General features: G+C 42.2%; 1 protein-coding gene across 1 annotated transcript in view; it reads left to right on the top strand.

The window, feature by feature from the left end:
- The first annotated feature begins 3966 nt into the window (after positions 1-3966).
- Positions 3967-15850, top strand: part of MYO3A (myosin IIIA) — a 121183-nt gene continuing 109299 nt past the window's right edge. Inside the window, exons 1-2 of the mRNA XM_074573422.1 lie at positions 3967-4068; positions 13683-13865. Coding sequence (XP_074429523.1) covers positions 13698-13865 — 168 coding nt within the window. The 5' untranslated portion in view covers positions 3967-4068; positions 13683-13697. The remainder of the gene's footprint in view (positions 4069-13682; positions 13866-15850) is intronic.

Below are 15850 nucleotides of genomic sequence, written 5' to 3'. Positions count from 1 at the left end.
AATTACCACTGAGCTTTTTAATTATTTTCCTGTTTGTCAAATGTTCTGTATTACACGTGTAGTTAAAAAAGCCAGAAAACCACATTCTGTAAATTTAAAGTGGTACAAATATTTCTCCTTTAGGAACTGGGTTAGGTGACAGGACACAAAAGAGCTGTTAAATAGTCACAACTTTTCATCTGCACTGATCTGGGTTGGATGTGCAAGGTTTCGTATCCTATTAACAATCTCCTGATCTAACCAGCCCCTTAAATGTGATTACAGGGATCACGCACGCATCTAAGACCTTCAAAAGGGGTTACGGAGCTCTTTTGATCAACTAATGAAAATACCTGGCAAAGCTCAGGGCTACCTCAGAGAAATCTATGCATTCAATAAATAACTCATGCTTTTGGGCATGCTTGGTAATTCATTATGGTGGATGGCATTTATCATCAAAGGAATAATAAGCTAGCTGTAGCAAACTATGTGGTGGTTTTCCTAGAGGATATTTACTCAGGTGTCGCAGGAAGTATTGTTTCTCTGTAATAAACACCAAAAGGGGAGGAGTTCCTCATATTTGCTCCAGGCTGTGCTCAGTTAAGCAGCCAGAGAGGTCAAAAAGCAGTTCCCCAGAGAGGTAAGTTCTTTAATTCTTACAGTGGTGGTCTCTCTTCTGCTAGTTAAACGTGCTTGCTTGTTTTTTTAAGTTATCTTTTATGTATCTGCTGATCTTTTTGTGCGTCACTTGTTATTTGCATATGTACATAATTAGCCATCAAAAGACCTCCTCATGGGTAGAATAGTATTAAAAGCTCACTTATAAAGAAAAGACAATAGATGAAAAGAGGGAACATGTGCCTCAGGTCCCACAAAGCCCTGCATGGCTCAGCTCTGCCCAAAAGCAGGAGGACCTCCTTTTGTAGGGGGTCCACAGTGTCCAGAACAGCAGGATCCTGACTTTATTTGGATGTAGTAAGGACTTTCACAATTCAGGAAATACTTTTATTACATAAATTATAGTCTTAATTTGGTGCCTTAATCACAAGAGCATCTTTGCCATTAGAAGATTCTGGGAACGCAAAAGTTCGAGTTTATCAGTTCTGAAGTAAAAGAGGTCCAATTCTACTTAGGTATGCTTCTGGTCCGCTATATTACAATGAAAAATAAGACTTATTCTATAAGCAATTGTCTAGTATGATCTAATTTTGAAGATGCTATGAAAGGCTGTCTGCTCACACTGCTTTCACATTTCACACACAGTAATTTAAAAATTTAAAAATACTTTTCAGACTTACATGCACAATATTTCTAATGAAGTTAAAAACTATGTTGAAAGGCAAGGAGAGAGTCTGAAACCAATCCAATTGCAATCTGTTAAAAAGATAGTGTAGTATAGATGCTGTCTCGTGGCATTAAGCACAACTTAACCTCATACCAGGTACAGCTGGAGATGAGCACACTTAATTTACCTTTTTATATATATCTTGATATTGTGAATACATAATACTTGACCTTAATTATTTCAAATTTATTTGGGGGGAGAGGGAGCATATACCCACATTCTCTCAGGAACTTTGAAACGTCTTCTGGAAGGCTTCCTAGAGAAAAGCAAAGCCACAAATTTTTGGGAAAAAGAAGGGTAAAAGCCAAGGCATGTTGAGATGGAGAAAGAAGAACACGAAGGAGTGAAATAAAGGGAAAGGAGAAGTGTGGCTAGGCTGCATGACGCTGCATGTCACTTGATAACCTCATGCTTAACTTCTCCAGCACAATCAGTGTCTTTTTGACACATAGATTGCCATTCACTAAGGGCTGAAACTCCTCGTTTGTTTGAACAGTGCCTACCTTTATTTGCCTCAGAAGTTGGTTGTGACTTTTACTGGTTTAAACTAGGGCCCTTTCTGCAGCAATGGGCTGTCATTACTCACAAGTCATTCATGATCATCTAAATGAAACAGATACTAGTTTTGGGGAGTTTCACAGACCAGTTCACCTGAATAATTAATTAATGCATAAGACCAAAGTATGTACAACTCTTCACTCCAAATGGGCTCCGTTAACTCACTCCATCACATCGGATTTTCGCCTTTGAGGCCCCTTTGACAGAAGATGGAGAGCTCACAGGGAATTCAGGCCTTCAGAGGTATGGGACAGTGACTTTGGCACACAGATATTGAGAAGCAGACAAGGTGGATGGCAGTAGTTTTGTTTTCAGACAGCACTGCTAGAAGTGGAAGGGGACATATGAACCAATTGCTGCAATTATTCTCTTTTCTGGCTCCTAAGGCTGTGTCTAAGCACTTCTCAGCTGCTTGCTCTAGGCCTCGGATGCACGCCAGCTCTGTCTGGGAGGAGAGGTGTGAGTCTGCACTGTCCCCTTTTTGTACCTAGCTTTCCTCTGAGAGGCTTTTAGCCTTTTTTGGTGGTGCACTCTGGTCAAGCTTCTGCATGATGGGAGGATTAGACTGCCATGCTTCTGCATATGACCTGCCATCCAGCCAGACACACAGCCTGAAGGCAGCGGGTGCTAGGTACTCGTAAGCACGACTAAAATCAATGAGAGCTTTGCTCGGGGAGGGGGAAGCTTTCACAAATGCCTCTCATGTAGCAATTCAAGCCTAAAAAATACGGATGTTTTTACAGTGGAAGCCCTATTCTGCTAGTGCTTCCAACCCCAATTAGTAAAATGGGATTATAAAACTAGGAAGCTCACATTTGTGTTTTTATAGAGTCTCAACCAGTGGAGGAGGAAAGGTTATGAAAGGACAGAGCATCCAGCAATGAAAGGAGCTAATAAAGACTACATAGCACCTTAAACTTTTCCTCATAAGTTCCTATGTGCATAGTGCTGCGCACAGTCTGAAAATGTTAGCAAGTATTATACAGTCAAGAAATAGTGCTTTGATGAAGGGAAATACAGAGGCCTCTTGGCCTTAAATATATTTGGCTCATGGCTGTTTAGCTTAGGGGCTTAAAAATATAGAAGTTTCTATTGATTATTTTCCCACAGTGAGGAATTTTCTAAGGCTTATTGTCCATGCGATACCTTTGATGTCTGGGATGGGATAAGCAGCTTTTCCCATCACAAATATATTCACATGGAAAGGCCATCCATGAACTACTTGGTCTCAATTCTGTATTCATGAAAGACATAGAACATAGACAGCTCTGAAACAACTCCCCTACTGCCAGACCGTTCTAAAAACAAAAACCAAGTCCAAATGTTATTAGCAAAATGGAAGGAGACAAACTCAACATGACAGCAGAAGTCTCTGATGGAGGCACACGTTCCTTGGTGCTGATTAAGCCTGGCTGCTTCTTTGCAGTGGATGTGGCGGGGGTCCTCCAAAGAAAACCTAAGAAGCATAACAAAAGGCTAGCTTGTATATCACACAGGACCTCTACTGCTAAAATTCGTCCACTTCCCAACTTTTTGAGTAGTACGTCTTGCAACTTCACCCTGTTATCACAAGTGTACTTCTGTTGCGCTGCCATAGCGTAGTCACCTCTCCACAACGGGTAATAACGTGAGCCCTGTGCACGCACCAGATCTCAATTATTTTTAGCAGGCCAGGTTAAGTCCATTAGGTTGATGAAGGGCAGCGTGGCCACCAGCAGCCCGAGGGCTGGGCTCATGGCTCTCCTGTACTAAGTTTGCAGCCTCCCTAGATGCTCCATGGCCGATACGGGTGTGATTTCCCCCGTCGGGTTTACTAGGCCCGGGAGGCTGCGGCCCGGCTCCGTACGCGGCCGTGCCGCCATCCCAGGTTGGTTGTGGCCCACCCGGCCCGGCGGGACGCTCAGCGGCCGCCTGGTCCCCACCGGGCGGGGAGGCCGGGCCGCCCCGGCGCCCCCCGCCGCCCCCTGCCCGGGGCGGGCCGAGCCCTCCCGGCTTTGCAGGCGCTTGCCGGGGATTAAGCGGGGCAAACCGCTCATCCGCCGCTAACACCGAGGGGGGACCGCGGTCGGACCGGGCCGGGGACGTCCGAAGGAGGAGGGCGAATCCGCGGCAGGGCCGCCGAAGCTGGCGCGGCCCCAGCCCCCTCGGCGGGGCTGGCTCTGTGGGGACCGGAGGTTTCGCTGCGGGTAACCCTCGGCCCGGGAGCGGCGGGCGGGGCAGCCGGGGCGGTTGCGGGGCCAGTGGCTGACTGGGGAACTGTGTAACGCCGCTGCCCAGGGAGCCGCGCCGCCCGCCGGTCCCGCCCTGACAAGGGGCTTCGGGGCGGCTTGGCCACCCCCGGCATGGCGGCCCGGCCCCCGCAGGGTGGCGCGGCGGGTAGGACGGGCTGGGACGGAACCGTGTCGGGACGGGCGCTCCAGGCAGCTGCGGGGCCGCGGTGCGCGGCCTGGGAGCTGGGCGGCGACCTACGTCCGGGGGGGGGCGTCTGGAGGGTGCACTGGCACCGTTCCCGGGCTCTCTCCTTCGGGCCCCTGGGCGAATCCTGCTTGTTTCTGTTTTCTTTTTTTCCTGTGAGTTTCTGGGTAAGGCAAGTGGGTAGGGTGTTCAGGAGGGATGCCTGGGCCTTGTGGCACTTGTGGTGAATCCAGTCAGGGTGCCCGGGGCCAGCGCTGCCCACCCGAGGGACGGGCAGCCCCGCAGCACGGCCTCTGCACGACACGTGTGAACCCTCACCGTGCCCACGACACCCCAATATACACTCACACCCTCTAACTTCTCGCCTGCTAATGTTAACTGCTTGCAACTTTGCTTGTTGTCAGCAACGCCTTCCTTATCCTGCTATCAAATTCCTGTATCACCTTAATTTCAAGCCCTGCCAAAGCTCATTGATACAGCTGCTAAATTAATTTTGAGTAGCCACTTTGCTGCTGTTAGAAGCCCTGAGAAATAGGGAGTGAGTGAGATCGCACCATATTGATTTTTATGGCCTTATAAAGTTTTACTGTGTTAAAATAGGAAAATTAAGTGATGCTTTAGCTTTGAAAGCGAAGTTCTTTGCTAGTATATTGATCTAGTGTGTAGTCATTGAAAAATTATTCTCATCACTTGTAGTGCCTCTCTTCTGGGAGCCACAAAATGAGCTGGGTATGATTCAGTTCATGGATTGCTAATGTCAGTTCATTACTTCTGGTGGCACAAGTTCCAAATACAATTTGATAATGACACCATTCCTCCTTCCATTATTAATCTTGTTTTCATGATTGTAATGCCCCCTGCATAAATATTTTCTGTTGGGTGACAATTGCCATAAAAATCTTTAGCTTTCCTTTGTTTTCAAAGCATTAGAGCTTTTAGAATTGACTAAAATAATTAAATTTAGCATTTTGTTTCCGTGTTCCTTTCATACTCTCTTCCTGTGACTAAAGGTAGGCTTCAAAAAATTGGGGTCCTGTACTGATGTCATGTTTGAGCTCTGAAGGATTGTCATCCAGTGGGCAGCCCCTATGCATGAGATAAGATTGAATGCTTACAGCCCTTGCTGATTCTTTAACCTGTTGCATAAAAAAAACCCTCCTCCCATGGAGTTTCCTGAAAACTGTAAACCTCAGCATGCAGTAGGACTCTTACTGTTGTGGGGCATGGTGGGGAATGGAAGAAAACCAAGGTGCAATGTAGCACTGATGTGTAGGTGTCTTCCAGCAGCCTGCTCTGAGAACATTCAGAGAGTGAAGAGCTGGAGCCTACCATGAGCAGGGATGGCCAGTTCAGTCTGCAGCAAGTCAAAATGTCAAGATCAGCTGAATAATAATCAGCAGATGAAATGTCAGTGTGGACACCCAATATGCATTTATCAATAGGAGATCGGGTACCGATACCACACAGTACTGTTTCTCTACTGCATGTAGAAGTTTTACAAGGGTCAAGGAGTCCAGAGGCATCAAGTTTCGCTGAAAGCTGTCTTGCTTTGTTGGGAAAGTTGTCACTGGATAACAGTTAGCAAAGACAAAAAGTGTTTTTAGAAGCAGAAGCAGCAGTTACCAAGCCCTTCAGAGAGTGAACACTAAAAAGTGCCCTCAAAAATGGGTCAGTTTTTTCCTTGAGCAGCCCTAAGATTAATGCATATACTTTGAATTGTGCCCAGGAAATACATTGTTCTGATATTAAGCTAAATTTATCACCACACCTTGTCTCTAAATGCTTTAAAGTAACCATTTATTTCTGCATTTACATTAATTTAGGGTTCGGTTGTTGGATTTAAAGTTTGCTTGGCAATGTCATTGCATGATTCTTGCCTTTTCTGTGCGTTTTCAGACAATGTCCAAGTTACCTGCCAACTTTCATGTGATGAGATGTGGCTGGCTTGCAGTTTCCCTGACTGTAGCATAGCGCTGATACTCATTTTATCAGTTCTCAAGCTATAACTCTGTTTCCAGCAGTTAAGTAGATAGGATTCATTTTGCCTAATGTGTCGACATCTGAAGCCGGATGAAGGGTTCCTGTTGTAGTCAATGGAAACTTAGCCAGTCTAATCAATAGAGTCTGGAGAGCAAGTCTTCTTATGCTAAGGTAGGTGCTAACCAGGTTGAGTAAATTGATTTTTTGATTGCTTTGACTGACTAAAATGGGATTATAGTATCTAGTTGATGTTCCAATAGGTGTATTGTACACATATCAAGTTAGGTGAATCCCAGCTTTTGTCCATTTCTTACTCTTGTAAGCACACAACAGTGAAAGAAGTGGACTGACTCTTAGAGAAGGTATTTGATTTTTTTCTTATACTTCATCTACCATAGCCAAGGCTAAAGAGGTGAGGTTTTTTCCCCTGGAAAGTTTCTTGCAGATGGGAAATACAGTTGTTCAGTTTTAGGAAAATACTGGGGAATGTATAGACTGGAAAGTAGTAAGCAAACTGATGTACAGTCAAAGAAGATAATTCAGATAGACACATGGATAGTATAAAAATTATGTAATCATGCAAAATAACATTTTTGTTGTTATTTTTTAGTGAAATTATAATGTTAAGTGTATTCAGCTTTGAACAAATGAAGTAAAAAGAAACAGTTGTGTTCTAAACACTTGTTTTTCACTAATTGACAACCTAGATAATCTGCTCACCCTGATCTTAGATTTGACTATAGTTCCCATTCAGATATTCATCAAAATCAAGGCCAAATATCCCCCAGAATTAAGTGGGGGGAGTATTGGAATTTCCAGAGCAAAACTTATTATTTGAATGATGGATGAGATAGTATGCTGCATAACTGGCTCATTATAGCTACATTTATACTAGCTCAGGATCTGTGCTGCAATCCATGTTTGTGGTTGAACAATGAAATTATTTGGACATTTACCTAGAAAGTGCTAGGTGTCAGTATGATGATTGGCATATTGTAGCCTCATGCTCTTGGATTGTCTTAAGAATTCCACGCAGCAACCTTTAGCTTTCTTATTAAGTACTTGTCAGTGTGGCATAAACTCATGAAATAAGAGGAAACGTGTTGTGGGATTTTACTGTGCTACTGCATGAAGTATTTCAAGGCCCCACTGTGCCTAGTGATTCGGTACCAGACCAAAAAGCTTATAAACTAGATATTGCATAAAGCAAGTGGTAAAAAAGTGAGGTGAGAAGGGTTGTTTTTTTTCCCCTTTGATATAACAAGTCTCAGCAATCTCTACATGAACATTGCCTGTAACTTCTTTTCCTTCTTTCTTTCCTTTCCTTTTTTTTTTTTTTAAGGGCGATTATTTTTCTGGCATCCACTAGGCAAGAGTTTTAAGTTTCAGAATCTGAAGGAGTGCAAGTGTGACCTCCACAGAGGTGACAGACACAATAGGTAACATAAACTGGTGTTACATCTACCTCCCATGACACATGTGAAGATGTCTGGCAAATTACAGGGTAGGACATGTGCAGGAGCTGGCTAGTTAAACCCAAGTAGTGTTTGCAATGGGAAGAGGGAAGCAAGGTGGACAAATAAAACAAAAGATATCAAAGAAGATCAAAGTAGGTGTGTTTTGAACTGAATCAATGAGGTTCTGGTTCTAATTTTCAAGACCAAACACTGTGGTAGCTAGGACACAAGATGCTGAAGGGAACCTAAAGGCTGGATTAATTTTAGTCATGTATGAATAGGTATCTGCTTTGCTAATCATGTAGGCTTCCTTTATGGAGAAAGATGAATGACATGAGGCAAGCTGCCTCTCTTGTTTTCTCAGCTCCTTATGGAGGGAATGGATACGCTTTCATCCAAGCGAGATGGAGGTCCATTCAGAAACTATGCAGCAGGGGGAAGGTTTAGAAAGAAGTTGCAAACTTAGGTGGTATAAAACAGTAATAAAAAATATTGGATTAACATTTAATGTTCTATATGAAATTCAGGCTCCATTGTGCTTGCAACCCAGCCTGCAGAAGCAAAACGGCTTGCTTATTCCCACTTGACTCGATTGTCTGTAATGCTCTGTGGCCTTGACCATAAAGACCTCGGCAGTGTAATTGGTATGTGTCTTAAGTTTTGGATGTGATAAGTGTGCTTCATTGAATTGCCTTTGCAGCACTCAAATAGTCCACAGGAGATATAATATGTTCTTCATGAGGCTGCCCCTTCCCTCTCCAAACTAGCTGGATACTGAAAATGACACACACAGTGAATGTGACAGTATTGATGCTGAACAGAGCATCTCTGTATAGCTCTAGTACGTGACCTGATGTCTGCTGCGCAGATTGTGTATGTTTGATGTGGCCCAGGAAGCAAAAAAAAAAAAAAAAAATCACATAAGGCTGGCTCATAAGAAATCTCATCCAATTTGTTCTTATAACTGTGACAGCCAGATCCCTTTCTTAGAGGAAAGAAAAAGAAACGTACAAACAAACTAAAAAACCCAACCGCATTGGCTTGTTGTCTTGGAACACCAAAACTATTTTTCCCAGACCAGATACCCTGAATTTAATCACTGTAAGTGTCAGGGTCCATTTAGGTCTCTCAAATTTACAGGACAACATAGTCTGTGGTTTAAACTTTATTTCATGAGCTCATTAAGAGATACAACAAACAAATACCATCAAACCCCTTTTGCCCAGACCAGTCTATCACTTGAAAGGTTTTTTGGGTAAGCTGAGGTTTTATACCTTCCAATTTGGAGGTTTGGTCTATACCATTTCCCTAAATTAGCAGATGCTGAGAAAACTGCCAGACAAAAGATACTGGCCGCAGGAGACAGCGATTAGCAGGTGATAATGGTGTATAATGGCCATTTAGCTCTTTCTGGCCACCTGTCCTGCCTACTTGGTACACTAGAATTGACCTAATGGTGCTGCTCCCAGCACACATCAGGCCTTGGCAGGAGCCCTGTTAGCCAAAATCTGAGCAAGAGTTGAAGGAACTGTCATGCTGAGCACACCAGGAGTATTTTAAAGAGTTTTTATAGAGGTTCAAGGGTACATTCCTAGCTGAGAAGTTTGGATCAAGTTGTGTTTTTTAAAGTAATTTTTTAATAGTATGATAAATTACCCAGTTGTTTAGGCATTCAGACATATTCCAGAGACAGTCCAATTTATTGCTGAAATATGAGGTTAAATCATTATCAGCTTTCTTAGCTTCACTGAGATGTAATAAAACATTATTCATCACCCAGAACAGAACACTTGAAATCATTCTATTTAATATCTTTTTAATAATAGAAGTGGAACCTAAACAATTTATCTGCAGGGGCTCGATCTTAAACATGGTGGAAGTGAGGAAATACAGTGTTCAATAAAACTTACTCAAGTCATGATTTTGAGGTTGTAAATCCAAAGACAGAGGATTAGGGTGAATATTTCTTTCTGGAATAGCACTCTTAAATTATTGAACTAAGTATGACAGTTTTTGGATGCATTATTGTTAAGTATGTGGTGACTTTTTTTAAGATGAGATGATGTGCAACTGGTGTGATTTGCGGAGGAAGATGCAGGCATATGACAGTATCCCCAGCACTCTTTACCGGTAGCCAAATAGCATCTGCAGGATCATGTTTCCTTAGCCCTTTAACAGTTCTTCTTGTACTAGTCTCTACAGACAAGTAAGCAATTGATGCTGCGAGTCTGTTAATGTGTAAGAAGTTAATAAAGCCCAGGAAGCTGCCTGAAGCTGTGGGTTTTGATGTACATGGTTTTTCTTAGAATGTTCCACTTGCTGTAAAAACTCTGCGTGGAGGGGCGGACCTTTGCTTGAGGGCATATTTTGGGATACAAGGTATCAGAGTTCCCTGCTTGGGGAACCTGGCCCTGGCACGGGCTAAAAGTGTGAAGCTGGTCTTTGCATTCTTGCATCTTCAGTACTCATCTTTGAAGAGGAGTCTTCAACTTCAGCATATCTCCCACTGTGAGCCACCTGGGTCAGAGGCTCTTAGTGTGTATTTGTGTAACGTGGGACATAGCAGCCCCTAGGTTTTGGTGGGAAACTACATATTCTGTTGAAAATTATTTGTATGTGGACAGGCTCCAATATGATTTGGACATCTCAGTTCTTATGAAGGTGCCCATTGATAGCACTCTACTTTTTTTTTTTTCCTCAAAAAAAATTGCCAATTATGGAATGAGTATCCAGTAAAACTTTAAACAAATACTTAACCTCAATTCTAAAAACTAAAGCTCAGATAGAGAAAATTTGAAATTCCATTATTGTCAAATCCTTCAAAGCATGGATTTGGGATTATGAATCCTAATCCTTTTTATCATCCCCAAATTGGTTATTATTTTGTATAGTCCTAATTATGAGCTAATTACAAAGCATTTATATATATGTATAAAGTCATTACAAAAAAACCCAAACAGAATGATTGTATTTGAGCACTATTTAATAGGCGCAAGAAAAAGAAAGTTCCAAAAAAATTGTTAATTGTTTGTGTTCATTTTCTGGGGAAAAGGTGGCTGTACCTGGAAGTGGTGAAGCTCCCAAGGCGTGGATAAATAAATACTAGGCATGAAGTGGAAAGGTAATGCATTAGGAAGAGGCTGCAGCCAATGTTGTGACTGAGTTGTGTCTATGTGAATCCCAGGGTGAGGTTTGGACAAAAAGAAAAAGCAATTTTTGAATCTGGATCAGAAATTTGAGGATTTGCGTATTCGAATCATAGAATGTTTTAGGTTGGAAGGGACCTTAAAGTTCATCTAGTTCCAACCCCCTGCCATGGACAGGGACACCTCCCAGTAGATGGGGTGGCCCCATCCAGCCTGGTCTTGAACACTTCCAGTAGTGGGGCATCCACAACTTCTCTGGGAAACCTCTTCCAGTGCCTCGCCACCCTCATAGTGAAAAATTTCTTCCTGATATCTAATCTAAATCTTCCCTCTTCCAGTTTGAAGCTGTATCACTACATGCCCTTGTAAAAAGTCCCTCTCCAGCTTTCCTGTAGGCCCCCTTCAGATACTGAAAGGCCGCAATAAGGTCTCCCTGGAGCCTTCTCTTCTCCAGGCTGAACATCCCCAGCTCTCTCAGCCTGTCTTCACAGGAGAGGTGCTCCAGCCCTCGGATCATCTTCATGGCCCTCCTCTGGACCCATTCCAGCAGGTCCATGTCCTTCTTGTGCTGAGGACTCTAAAGCTGGGTACTCCAGTTGGGGTCTCACCAGAGCAGAGTAGAGGGGCAGAATCACCTCTCTTGACCTTCTGGCTGTACTTCTTTGATGCAACCCAGCATGCAGTTGGCTTTCTGGGCTGGAAGCATGCATTGCTGGCTCATGTTGAGCTTCTCATCAACCAACACCCCCAAGTCCTTCTCCTCAGTGCTGCTCTCAAGCCATTCTCTGCCCAGCCTGTATCTGTGCCTGGGATTGTCCTGACCCTGAGGCAGGACCTTGCACTTGGCCTTGTTGAACTTCATGAGGTTTCCCTGGGCCCACCTCTCCAGCCTGTCCAGGTCCCTCTGGATGGCATCCCTTCCCTCCAGCGTGTCAGCTGCTCCACAAAGCTTGATTGCTTGGCAAACTTGCAAATGTCTCTTGATCCTCTGTCTTTACTTTGACCTGGATTTGTGTTAAGGGAGATTTTATTGTAGCAGGTAAAATTGGGTCGTTTTGTTCCCACATCCCTTGAAATCAAGGTGCTGGGCCAGTACTGGTTGCAGTCATCAGTATGCAACAGACTGCTGCAATTTTCCTGGTGTTAAGAGTATATTTCACCGCTTTGCTGCATGAGCGGGTATAGAAGTTGGTAATAGTCACATATATATTAAAAAATAAAATGGGTGGGGGAGGAGAGAGAGAGAAGAAAACCCTGTCTTCTTGGTCATTAGTGAGCTAATCAGCCAAGAGCAGAATGATGGGAAGAATCCTGAGCCCTGTGTTCCCCAGGCGAGCTTGGATTATCCAGTAGAAAATTAGTCTGAATACACATGACATGCCAGTATGCATATCAGATAATTGAAAGAGCTGGTACAAAGTATGTTTGTATAGCAGTCTGTTTCAGTTTCTTCTAGTTGGTATACATACTGTATGTATAGTGGATATACGTGCTGCATGTGTAGTGGGATATACATGGCTATATGAATAAGCAGATGAGTAAAGAAAGTATGGCTACTATGTTGGAAGCCATGGATGAAACTGCAATTGAAGCCATTCTCTTATCAAAAAAAAGTAGTATGGTGTCATGGTGCAATTTCTGTCACTGAGGTAATATCACGTAAAATGCTTTATGTGTGTAGATTTGTGCTGTTGACATAAAAAAAAAATCCAAGAATAATTACATTGTAGTCTCTTTATAAAGTATTATATAAAAAAATTTAAAATTACTCTCCCAACCTGGCTCGTTTATTGCATATTGTGCTCAGGGAGGACTTAAGCACTCAGTAGCTGGCTCACTTCTTGCTTGCCTCCTTAGCAAGAGCTTGAGTCTGTGCTCTTCCCTGCCCCTTCGCTTTTTCAGTCTTGGCTCTACAATTAAGAATATGCAAATGTAGTTTTTGAGACGTTTCTCATGAGTTTCTGTCTGTTCTTAGCAACGGGATTTCTGTTTTGTTGTTGTTTGGGGGAGCTGTGTGGTGGTGGTGTGGTGTGGGCTTTGTTTTTCCCACTGTAGCTGCTGGGAGGTTAGTCACTATGAAGACATGTCGAAGTGAATTGTATCCATCACTGACGAGGGCATAGGTGTAACCTGGTCAGTGATGGATACAATTCTGTCATTGTAAAAGGTGTTTCCTTTACAGTATGTAAAACAGCTGTTAATGAATGTACATCAGTAAACATGTTTTCTATGGCTGTGAATGCTTAGCTGTCGAAGACCATAATATTGTGAAAAGATCTGCCACTTTGTTCTCCTTGGCCTTATGAGATCTATATAAAAATTCTAATGGTAAGAGTAGGATTATAAAACTGACCATTTGCTGTAAAAGTTGGAATGAACCTAATGCTACTTTTTAATGTGTTTTGCTTTGTGGCGTTTTTTCCCTTTCTTGCCCGATTCTTGGTAATGGAGCCAAATTCTTTTGGATTTTATGAACTTGATTCCCATTCCTCTGCCCTTCAAAAAATCCTGGAGTGACATTATAGTTTCATTGAAGTGCATGGGAAGGCTTCTGCTGACTTCACTCAAGCCTGAAATTAGTTCAAATTATTACTTGAATTTCCCTTCATTTGATAGCGTGTTGACTGCACGTACCTGTATTAAGTGCAGCATTTCTTGTTCATTATGCTTTCAGTGCACGCACACTACGTGGAAAAACATTTCTAGTGTTTGAGACTGGATTGTGTATTTCTCTTTGCATTTGTAGGAAGCCAATTGCTATTAACCATTTGTTGAGTGAACATTGAAATCTCTTTTTCCTAGGAGCCATCATTTGAGATGCTTCCGTTGACTGGGAAAACAATAATATTTGACAGCTTTCCTGATCCTTCAGATACCTGGGAAATAATTGAGACTATTGGCAAAGGAACGTATGGAAAAGTTTTCAAGGTATTAAATAAGAAAAATGGCAGCAAAGCAGCAGTCAAAATTTTGGATCCTGTTCACGTAAGCTACTTAAATTACTTGGTTTGTGCTTATTTAATTGTAAGTCAATTTATGTAGTCTTTTTTTCTGTTAATCTTGGTAGATCATTTGCAGATAGAAGTGATAATGAAATAGACTGCTTCAACCTGTTAAGTATCAGGCTAGCTAGCAATGCATTTTTCATATCGTAAGTGATCTTGGAAGTGGTTGCATAAAGTACAAGTCAGAAGTACACCTAAACTTTGTTACTTTTGCCTTTGGTTCCCCATTGTTTATCTCCTACTTTCAGAAACAGAGCTGACTATTTTCCTTTTCAGTACCAGGAGTCCTTGCTTTTTCTATTTTTACTGTTGTTCCCTTCCCCTTTTTTTTTTTTTTTACATACTAGCCAGTAAGAAAAATTATGTACCTGTAAATCCTTTAGATGTATCTTCAAGCATCGATTTTGAGTACATGCTTTTGGCTGAGTTATGTGCTATAAGTGATACTTTAAAAATAACATAGCATATTTTTATTCTTATTGTTGGTTCTGCATTTTCAGAACGTGCCAAAATATGTAGCTATCACAGAGGGATCCATCTTTTCAAAGGGAAAATACAAAGGCAGTAGCTCCTACACACAAAGCACCAGGTGACTGGGAGGTGGAAATATTATGTTGTAGAGTATGTTTTTTTTCTCAATTAACATTTGTTGGGTGGCAGATTAATGCTCAAAGAGTAAGGAAGAGCATTACTCTGGTTTGTAAAGGCATACCCCGTTGACTTCAGTGGTGCTGCATGTGGCTTGGGATTTTTCTTGAGAACAGTAACCTGCAAAACATGGACAAGGAGATGTTCCTATTTCAAGTAGCCCCTTTGAGCTCATCTTCTGCACTCCCAGTGTGGGGTTATGAGGCGTGTGCTTCCATTGCATGACCTCTGGGCTGGAAGGGAAGAGCTCACCATGCCCTGTGCAACGCTGCAGGTCTGGAGCTGCACAGCCACACAGGGCTCTGTCTACCCCAGCATATCACACGCTGTCAAATTATGATACCGTGGCCTGTAAGTCCATGAAATGTGTTTGTGAAAACATAGCGTCTTGCATTATCTTTGCTCTGTTTCTTGTTGATCCGCTTTTTATTTCTGTGTGCTTTAAAAGCAACAAAAGTAGGCTTGTCTCAATTCAATAGCACATACCTCTCCCAAAGTAAATATGATTTGCAGCCAATAGATAAGGATCTTGATGAATTCAAATGCATTGGAAACTCTATTTTTGACTCTTGTTGCTTTCTGTAAATGAGGTTCTTGTGCTTACAATGAATAGGGAAGATTTTCTTGCAGTTGGTGTTTGTCTAAATACCTGTACGGCAGGAAGTGCTTCTGCTTTCATCTATTTCACAAGTCCTCAGGAATGGTTCTTAAGTGGCAGCTGGCTATGGCAGGGATTACTGAAGGCATTGGGGAAACTTTCAATGTTGTGTACATTTTGGAGGTTGTAGGAAAAGCATAAAAGATGATGACAAGAAGAAAGAAGAGGTAGTAAAGCTGATGCTAGAGGAAAGAGAAATAGATTCAGTAGGAGATAAGCAAGTAGAATACAGAAGAAATATGATGTATAAAAATGCAACATAAGGAATTGAAGAAGGGAAAAGGTATAACCGATGAAAACAGATTCTTTATTTTAATGAAAAAATGAAAGTTGGTAATGCAGTCAACATCACATTCCCAGACCTGGGGCTTTTAACAGAATTTATTCTCCTTTTTGTTTTAAGAATACTATTCTTCCTTTCCCCCTCCTGTTTACAGGATGACTGGAGTAGCTGCTGTACCTCCGTGTTACTGTTAAAATGGCAATCCTATGCTAGAAATAGGGTGAATGCAATAAGCTAGTTCTTTTTGTTTAAACTGAAAGTATTATTAATGGCTGCAGAGGGAGCCATTGCAATGAAGAAAAAGATACTTCTCTATTTTCTTCTTTAAATTTTCCATTTTTTTTTCTTTGAAGATGGTTTCAGAATTGTGCCTCTT

The sequence above is a fragment of the Larus michahellis genome, chromosome 2 (genome assembly GCF_964199755.1).
Source record: "Larus michahellis chromosome 2, bLarMic1.1, whole genome shotgun sequence".
Lineage (NCBI taxonomy): Eukaryota > Metazoa > Chordata > Aves > Charadriiformes > Laridae > Larus > Larus michahellis.
The sequence above is the reverse complement of the archived record's forward strand: the minus strand, read 5'-3'. Positions and strand labels throughout refer to the sequence as shown.